General features: G+C 44.0%; 1 protein-coding gene across 1 annotated transcript in view; it reads right to left on the reverse strand.

The window, feature by feature from the left end:
• CPE (carboxypeptidase E) overlaps nt 1–6,437 on the reverse strand; it is a 70,226-nt gene extending 63,789 nt beyond the window's left edge. The window contains exon 1 of the mRNA XM_036888927.2: nt 6,125–6,437. Within this exon, the coding sequence (XP_036744822.1) occupies nt 6,125–6,422 (298 nt within the window). The 5' untranslated portion in view covers nt 6,423–6,437. The remainder of the gene's footprint in view (nt 1–6,124) is intronic.
• Nucleotides 6,438–9,892: the final 3,455 nt, after the last annotated feature.

Raw genomic sequence — 9,892 nt, forward strand, 5'->3', positions numbered from 1 at the left:
GTCAGAAATTTCACTAAGTGAATTTCTCCTGAATATCTTTAGAACTTCTAATACTTAAAAAGCAGCTCCACTGTTTAAAATGTCTCAAGAGGAAAGAACCTCATACTAGTCCACTTATAAGAAACAACAAACAAGCAAGCCCTCACTGGAGAGATGTGCAGCTGGCAGCCTTCTCCATTAGCAAAACTGGATGCATCACAAAAAAATATAAGTATATACATAAGAAACATACCATTTCTGTCCCTTCTTATTATCATACTTCGGACAAGCCAACATGCATAATGTCAACACTGACCTTCAACAGAGCTTTGCTTTATGATGTGCATCTTTTCCTGCTTGAGAAAGTTCGTTTATTCCAAACATTCACTGAGTGGCCACTAGGCCCTAAGTATTCGCTAGATCTTTCAGATACAGAAATGAACAAAAGGCAATTCTGCCTGCAAGATGCTTACAATCTACTGCAGAAACAGGCCAGCAGTGGCCAATGCCATAATAAAGACATTAATAGCTGTTGACACATCATAAATTAAGAACTTTTTATTTACTACTTCATTTAATCATCACATTGTTGTCATTTCATACATGATAAATTTGGAACTTAAGAAGTGATTTGTCCAAAAGCACTTAATTGAAACTAGGAAGAGACTGGATTTAAACTCAGGGGTCTGGCTTATCAAAGCATATACTGTAAACCTTTATGTTACAGATCCCCAAAGAACTACAGAATCACACAGAAAGGACCCCAGCAAGGTAAAAAAATTAGGGAGGGTTGAAAAAGAAGGTTTCAAAGATTTTTCACTCATACCAAGTCTGTCAAAGAAAATAGTCAGGACCTGAACAGTTTCATTATAAATTCTTCAGAAAAATGAGTTCGTTTTCCAAAGTAAATGTTGGAACTAGATTTATTTAGCTACCTGAGAAAACAACCATAAAGACTTTCTCAAATAATGATGAATACTTTCACTGTTCCCACTGAATGAAGCAAAATGTGATGTCAAACCAAAGAAAAGCAGGAAGGCCCCGCGTTTTAAAAATCAACAGATGGCAAACATCTGTGAACAGAGAAACGGTGGTGAGAGGCAAAGTCCTTCAGGTCTGTGGGCTGGCCTTGGTATCCATTGCGACAGGTGAGCACCTCATGTCCTGTGGTGACACAGGGAAGGAGGCCACTGAAAAGAGGGAGGCCAGTGAGTGCACTGTCCAGCCTGGCTGACAGTGAAGAAAAATGTTAGCAGGTTCACCAGTCTCCTTACTAAGCAGATGCAAGCCACTCCAGTAAATCCTTTTCTTTCTCCCGCAGGGCTTTGGCCTCTCAGCTACCGGGTGAGGTATGAGTTCAGAGCTCCTATTTGTGATCAAGAAGAGGTTAGCAGAAGCTAAAAGCATGGAGCTACTAACAACAAAGGAGCCGAAGGCTTTTGTTACCTTAACCTCTCCATCAAAATTATCTGTCCCGTGCTCATTGCCTCTGAACATGATATTCAGCTAATGGGCGTATCTGAAGAACTTACTCCACATAAGTCACTACACTTGCTGTTTATGAACATAAAAAAATGGGAAACACAGGTACGCCACACCTTGGGGTTCCCTGTATGAGTCTTTCAGGAGAGAATTCCAGCTTTCATCCTTCCTAACATGTTGGTCAATGACTATTTTTCCAACTAGTGCAATGCTGGTTCCAAGATAAGCACCTTGAAAACAGGGGTTCCATGGTGAAAAAAGATTGGAAAAACTGTCTAGCATACCTCTAATTTGGAGATCTGAAACAGACATTAGCATATAAAGGGCTCTGATTAAGTCTTGCAATATACAAACCTGTTCATTTTTGAGCTGAACTAATTGTTCCATGGAATACACTCGGGGCAAAGCTGGGTTTTGTGTCACTCTTTATGCGGACTATTTCTGTATTTGTCAAAACTGTCTTTCCCAAAAGGAGTGACTGCAGATGTGGGGTCTCACCCTACGCTACCCCACTCAGGCAGATGTTGGGAGGTCATCCCATTGCCACCTTTCAAGTCAGTTTCCATACAAGCTGCCCACTTTGAGCACAAGAAATAATATTGGGGCAGCCCAATTTTCTCTCTTCCATTAACCAATCACAAGTCAATCAAGTACATTATTTCTGGCAAAAGTTGTACTGACTCACTTGGATCTAAAAATAACTATTGACCACACTTGGTAGATCCTTCTCAGAATCTATCATCTATATTCACCAACTTGAGGTGTGACTTGTAATCATTTCCCACTAATACCTGTTAATCTGGCATGAAAATAGGTGATACCAAGTAACCAAAACTCCCACTTCTTTCTTTGAGTTGTGTAGAAATTTTGCCAGCATTGAACATTCCATCACAATATTTGGCAGCTGCATACTGGCATTCACACACTAAATTTTAACAGATTTGGGGAGGAGCAGATCCAAAATAATCATTCCAGCCTTTGAGAGAGAAAAATCTATGTTTTAAAGAATGTTTCTAAGATAGCATTTCAGCTATAAATCAGATTTACTCCCAAGAGCCATCTTAAACTACATGTAAAAGAATTATTTTTAAACTAACTAATCTTAGCTCATGTTTCACTCTGGAAGGAGTGGTCTGGGAATAGGAATTCCATTGCTTAGACAGAAATTAATGAAGGTTTCTTTTCTGGGTGTTGCAATGTTGGATTTGATTGCCAAGAGCAGCACATGTTCGAGTTTGAGTACCTATGTGCAGAAATATTCTAAAAGTATAAAATATCAGCAAATAGAAAGAAACCTGGGGACCAAGACTGGGCCTGGCAGATACCCTATCTAATGGAAACACATCTGAGTGCCTAGAATCAGCCCAGAGTCGTTTTCACAGCAGTCCCATCTCGAGTGTCCAGATTTACGATGCGAGAGATGAGACCAGGGCTAAGACCACTCAAGTTCTTCTGAGGAAGGCTGATACAACCCTCCTCCAGATTTCTGCAGGTCTCTAGTGATACAAAATGATAACAGGCACCCGACATTCAGCTAGCCAGCGATGAGGCTGTCATGGCAGAATAGGTATGGGTATTCCTCGCTGATCAACCTAAAATGGGATTTTCCTTCCCCTTCTGATGAATTAAAATGTGGAAAATCTGAGAAAGGGAATCCTTCTCAGGAGGTCAATTCAAGTTCAGCCCATGGCCCAATCCCAACAAGTGTGATGAGCACTCTTTGTGCCCAGGAGGAGAGCTGGTGGTAACAGGAGCACCTTCTGTCCATAACCTGCTAATTGGACAATGGAAGCCTCTTGCCCACTGGTTTTACCACACAGAAAATCTTCATCTTTATGTGCACGTATGTTGTTTTGTCTTGGAGTAGCTTTTCTATTATGATAACTAAATCTTAGATATTAGCTACATTTTTTTTAAAGTTCAGAAAAGGAATGTAGATTAAGAAAACTAACACTTCACACCTCTTACTTGCCAGGAGATGAATGCACGACACCTCATCAGTTTTAGTCTCATACTGAATTCGTGAAGCTAAATGTTACTTCCTAGTAGCTTAATCAGAAATATTATTTCAAACAAAAAAAAGATACATACAGGTGAAAGAGTTAAGACTTAGCCTTTCCTAAACAGGGGACTCTGTTAAAACATGCATCCATATGAGCTACACCGGAAATGGTGAATTTCAGTGACTGCACTTCCTGCCTTCCTGGTATCCATTCTTCAGTAACCGGACCTGTGGCCACAAGCCCGTCACCCACTACACGTTCTGGCAGCTCTTCTCCCCTTCACGCTGTCCTTCCAATTCCTGGTCCTCCGTACCCCAAAAGCAAGGGCTATCTTGTGGGTCACTGTACAGCCCACTCAGGGTGGTGGGCTCAAAAACACCAATGAATTAGTACGGATATCCTTTTTCATGTCTTAAAATAGCTCAATCTAAAATGAATTTGAAGGCCACTTAAGAAAGGTGAACACTTTCCAACTGCCTAAAAACTTAGTTTGTATAAGTACTAGCAAACTAACATACTGATTAGACCTCTCCATTACTGGTGTTAGAAACAAGACAGAGAGCCCAAAATGAAGCCTCCAGACTAAGCAGACCCGCATCCCCAAACCGACCCCTTACGGTTTGCCTCTCCCCGGATGGAATCTACCTGTCAGTCAGGAACCAGCTCATGAGCACTGGTGAGGCAGTCATGGGAGACCCTGCCACCCACTGAGGCCCCTGCATACCAACCCGTTTCTGTCTCATACATCTCCCTTGTTCCTGCCCTTTCTGTCTGTAAACTCCTTCACCTACTGGATTGGATGCTCCCAGATTCATGAACCATGAATAATGTCAATAGGATCTTTAAAATCTGCGCAGTTGTATGTGGTTTTTTAACACCAGTTCCCTGAATATTTCTAACCTACTTATCTTCCCGTTAAAAAAAAAAAGGTGATGGAGGGGGAAATCATCCTTGTGGTTTTTCAGTATTGGTGATAATAGTTTATTCCTGCCTTTAAAAATACAGTGGATAGACATTTTGTATTTAATTACTTAGTAATACCATGAACTTAAGGTCCCCATCATTTAACAAGGAATTATAAATCACATAAAGTAAAACATTTCTGAGTTCACCTTTGACACATGAATTAAATCTGTGTATTTTGTGTTTAGGAGGAATATAATATTTTAAAACATTGTGTTACTCAGCTGCTGACCAACTCACTTTCTCCATCATGAGTACTGTGTGGCAGATCCAGGCTGGGTGCTGACGACATAGTCCCTACCTCAAGGAGCTTGCAATCCTAGAGAGGTTTGCAAATTTGGTGGACTATACATTCCAAACATTCAAGTAAAGGAATTACTGTTTTCATTTCAAAAGCATACTGCACTCTAACCATATCATTCTGGAATTTTATTTCTAAACTTAAAACAAGATAGCAAAAAGTTAACAATAGCTTTCATAACTGCAACAAATTCTAAGGAGCAATCTATAATAAAATAACAAGAAACTCGAAGTAGGCAATTGGAAATTGACAAATACTTAGATTAGTCTTATTTCTGCCTAGGATGCCTTGACTTTATTTGAAATAGTTGAAAATGAGTCATTGTATTTCAAATTTTTCTTTATCTTCAGATAACAGTCTGAAACTAATTTCCAAAATTTCCAAATCTACAAACTGAATCCTGCTACACTGCACTATGTAAAATGTTTTCCAGGATCTGATTTTAGGGTTTTGACAGTGAAGTTATACAAACCTTTGCACTTTCACTTATATTATTTGAAGCTGAGAAATGTTTCCCCTTTAAAGATTATTGATCAACCTATACACTCGCCATTTGAAGATAAAATTTTAATTTATCATTTATTTTATTCCCTTCTGGACTGATTCCTAACATCATTATAACACTATTATAACACTGAGAATCTTTAGCCTACTTTCTTGTTTTCTCTGTCATTAAAAAACAACAAGCATCTCAGCTCCTGTTGGCCTGGAACAGTCTTAAGAGTTGCATCATTTCCAAAAAGCAAAAGCATATGAAAAAGCCCATGAATATTTTTAATACCTCTTTATTTATACTAAATGAATCATATTTAACATGAATAAAAGTGCCTTAACATATTCAAGAAGAAGATGCACAAGATGGCTGTGGGAACATCAGGTGAAATAGAATCGGATCGCAACACTCATCTCGAGGGGCCAAAGCTGGGAACGTGGAAAACCCCCTCCTTCCCTGGCAAGCCGCGGAGGCACATTTCCCGGGGCCTCCCGCGCGTGTACGCGGATCAGACGCTGGTCCTCCGGGAATTACCGCCCAAGGTGCGCGACTGTCCCTCGGGCCCCGAAGCCCTGCAGTCCAGCTACCTTTCTACTCCGGTCCGCAAGGAAGGTCGGCCTCACCCAAGGCTCCGTTACTCCCGCGGGTCTGGACGCGGCGCAGCGAGCGCCCCTGCCAGCGCCCTGCAGCCTCCGCGCCCTCCGCCGCCCAGGGGCTGGAGACGGGGAGGGGGCGCGGTAGCGGGAGAGGGGTGCCAACTAAGCCCACCTCGGCCCCCCTCTACTGCCCACCTCCTCCGCAGGCGCCCTCCTCCCCAGGCGCCCTGGGCGCACAATCGCGCCCTCCCTGCCGCCGCGCGACCCCGGCCGGGCCCCGGACGCGCCCCGGGCGGGGCCGCCTTACCAGGCTCATGGACCCCGGGGTTGTCAGACAGCTCGATGACCAGCAGCTCCCGGCCCTCGGCGCTGCGCCCCACCGTGTAGATCCTGCTCACGGCGGTGCACTGCAGCCACACGGCCACCAGCGCCTCGCGCAGCTCGGGGTAGCGGTGGTACTCGAAGGAGACGCCGTCCTCGCGCTGCAGCCGCCGCCGCCGCCCCGCGCCCGCCGCGCGCGCCCCGGGCTCCTGGGCCTCGGCGCCCAGCAGCGCCCCGCAGACCAGCACCGCGACCAGCGCCAGCAGCGCCCCCGGCCCGGCCATCGCCGCGGCCCCGGCCCCACGCCCTGAGCCCCCGGCCCCGCTCCCCCGGCCCTGCTCCCGGCGCCCCCGGCCCCGACCCCGCGCCCCTGCGCCCCGGCCCTCGCTGGCGGCCTCTTTGTCCGCCCGGCTCCGGCGCTGCGGGTCCGCACCAGCCCGCGGTCGCCTCCCGACCGGCGGAGGAGTGTCAACGCGCGCCCCGCCCGGAACTGCGGGAGGAGCAACCCGGCCGCCTGCGCGATTTGCCGGATGGGAACACGTCAACAGCCCAACGGCCGGGACGATGCAGGTGAAGGACAACTAAGCTCTGGTTTGGGGACGACGTTGTCCCTGGCAAACCCACGACACTGCGGATGCGAAAAATACCCTTGGATTTTTTAAGTGACATCTATTCCAAGTCGACCAGGGTTTCCATCTTGATGCACCAAGAATTAGAGAACATTCCAGAAAAAAGAGACAAATAGCAAGCATTGGTGGCCCCTTGCCTTCTCCCGACGATGTATCTGTAATAGCTGTACTGACAGAACAAGCACAATCCAAGAACTGGATTTTTCATTTATTGCAAGATCTGGCTGGAAAGCACAACACTGCGCACTTGTGTTTAGAGGCTTAAGGGAATAGAAAAGCATTCTAACAATCTGCAGATATTGTCTTTAATTGTATTTATGCTCATTCCTGGATTCTTCCAGAAAAAAAATTAAAAAACAAATAATGCAATGTCCTCTGAGTACCTGTGCCAATCCCCTTTTGTGACACCGGTGGGGAAAACAAAGTACAGCTCTGGGGTGTGCTGGACAACGGATTTAGTTTGTCATTAAGAATAAATCTTTAATGCTCCTAAATAAGGAGCAGCTTATCCAGGTGGTTCTGCTTCAGGATCTCTTACCAGGTTGTAACCAAGATGTTGGACAGGACTGCAGTCATCTGAGGCTTCACTGGGGCTGAAGAATCTTCTAAAATAAAAAAACAAAAAAAAAGATAAAATCCTGTTATGGAAAGAAAACTCTGCTCATGAGAGATAATATCTCCACTCCCCACCATCTCCATCCACCCTCACAAAGTTATTGTACCCAGCCTTTAGACAAGATTTATATCCCTGGAGCAACTCTGAAGATGTTACTCTGAAGAGGTTGCCCTTTGGATCCAAGAACAACACAAATCCAAATAAGTAACAATAAATAATCCACTAGATATTCTGACCAAGCAGAAAAACTGGACACCATGAAGGAAATCTTTCATGTTAGACATGTTTTAACTTGCTCTTTCTCCACCTGTCAAACAACACATTACACTAAAGGAACACTTTCTTCCGGAAAAGGATCCAAATATTTAAAAGATTTTATTGGATTAAAAAAAAATGCTGCTGAAGAGGCTGTTCCCAAACCCCTCTAACTGTCTCCATTTCCCACTGCAGCTTGAATCCCTTCTGGTTTTGGGGAAAGCTGCCACTCTAAAGACATGACACTCATTGAATGTGGATCTAGTCACTTCCCTTGTCAGTGTAGGCAGAACCAAGAACTGTGTATTTTCCACTCTGACCAGTCTGTATTTCATTACATGGTCCACAAGTTTGAACCACGGTTATAATTACATTCTAAAATCATGCACAAAAAAAGCAACCTTGGAAACCTAGAAAAAAAGAGTATCTAAATCCAAGAACTTCAGAAGTACAAGGTTGAGATTTTCATGTTAGCAATTTAAGGCAACCACACTAATTTGTGGCTAGGTGGGGCATATCAACTAGTTGCTACACACATAAACAGCGTATTATTTCTTGTAGTCCTGTGTTGCCCTTTAGCTGTCTTTTTAGACAAAGGGTGTGTTTTCTATTTTCTCCTAAAATTCGATGTTATGGGTTCTTTTTCATTTGTTTTTATTGGATGGAATCCTACCAGCCATGTGGTCTCACTGGAAAGGGACCTCTGCATCTGAGAAGGTTTGTGTCCCTCCTCTATAAAATGGAAGGCTTAGAGTGAATTACTCAAGTGCAGCAGAATCATCTAGAGAGTTTGAGAAATGTGCAGATTCCCAAGCCCCGACAGCACAGTGGGTCTGAGACGGGTTCTGGGTACTAACAAGGTTCTGGGTTTTAACAAAACAAAGTATTTCTGCTTCTGATGTATGATTGAGAAACATACTTCAAGAAATACTGTTCTGTGTTTACTTAGATCTCCTTTGGATCTAAAATGCTATGATTCTGGAAGTTTCCTTTTTGAAAAAAATCCCTGCTCATCTGAAAGATGATAGAGCTCCTCACTTATTTTTGGACATACCACCTACACAAAGAAATTAGTTCAAAGGAATTAAAACTTGGGCTTTGAATTTGTGCTGTTTAAGGTGTAGGTCATATTCACTGGAGCTTAAAGGTTATACGCCTGATTGGTAGATGGAAATCAGGCATACCAAGTCTCTAATGTGTTTGACTTTGTCTACCCGTAGTTAAATCTAGTATGCAACCCACATTTTTAATTATCCTTATGCAAGAAAGACAGAGGAAAAGCAATCTTTTTCATGTCACTTCTGGACTCTGAATGGGCATTTTCAAGCTCCCAAACCACCTCTTCAATGTGCCGCCTTCACCATTTTCAAATCCAGAAACTCTATATCCAAACCTTTTATTTCCTTCTTCCAAAGCCCTGTCTAAAACTCATCTACTTCACAAAAGTTGTGTAAACACATGGCTCTAGGGCTGTCCAGTGCTCAGCACTCATTTAGAGTGCTTTCTGATTTCCACAGTGTAGTTATTCCCACTGTGGCTGAATACAGATTATTAATATGACATCACTGACCACGGCATTGAGAAGGGTAAGCATGTATGGTGGTGGTGACAAATTCCTGATACTCTCACCTCCCAGGAGGTTCAGCATGATTCCCTCCCCTCCAGTGTAGGCAGCACTTAGCAACTTGCTCTAATGAGCACAATACGCTGACTTGATGGGATGTGTCTACCAAAATCAGGTTATAAAATGACTGAAGCTTCCATCCTGATCTCTCTCCCCCTTCTGCTCACACTTGTCCTGGGGAAGTTGGCCACCACATTGTGGAGAAATCCACACACAGCAAGGATCTGAAGAAGGCCCCATCAAACAGCCTGGGAGGGACTGACTTCCCCTGGCCAAGAGTCCATGAATGACAGAGGCCTCAACAACCATGCAGACAGGCTGGAACCTGGTCCTTCAGACCAGCAGAGCTGTGAAAGACTGCCTCTCTGACACCTTGACAACAGCCTTGTTAGAACCCCTGAGCCAGAACTACCCAGCCAAGCAGCAGCCAGGTTCTGACCCACAGAGACTGTAGAGAGTCACTGTGAGCTGGGTGATGAGTTATGCAGCACTAGATAACCAATACAGACCGCATCACCCCCTACAGATGACCTCAAGAACATGGGCGATAACAAGATGTGGCAACATAATTAAGAAATGATGAATTTTGAATATTAACTTTTATACGAAAGTTCATTTAATTGCAAGTTT

The sequence above is a fragment of the Manis pentadactyla genome, chromosome 1, assembly GCF_030020395.1.
Source record: "Manis pentadactyla isolate mManPen7 chromosome 1, mManPen7.hap1, whole genome shotgun sequence".
Lineage (NCBI taxonomy): Eukaryota > Metazoa > Chordata > Mammalia > Pholidota > Manidae > Manis > Manis pentadactyla.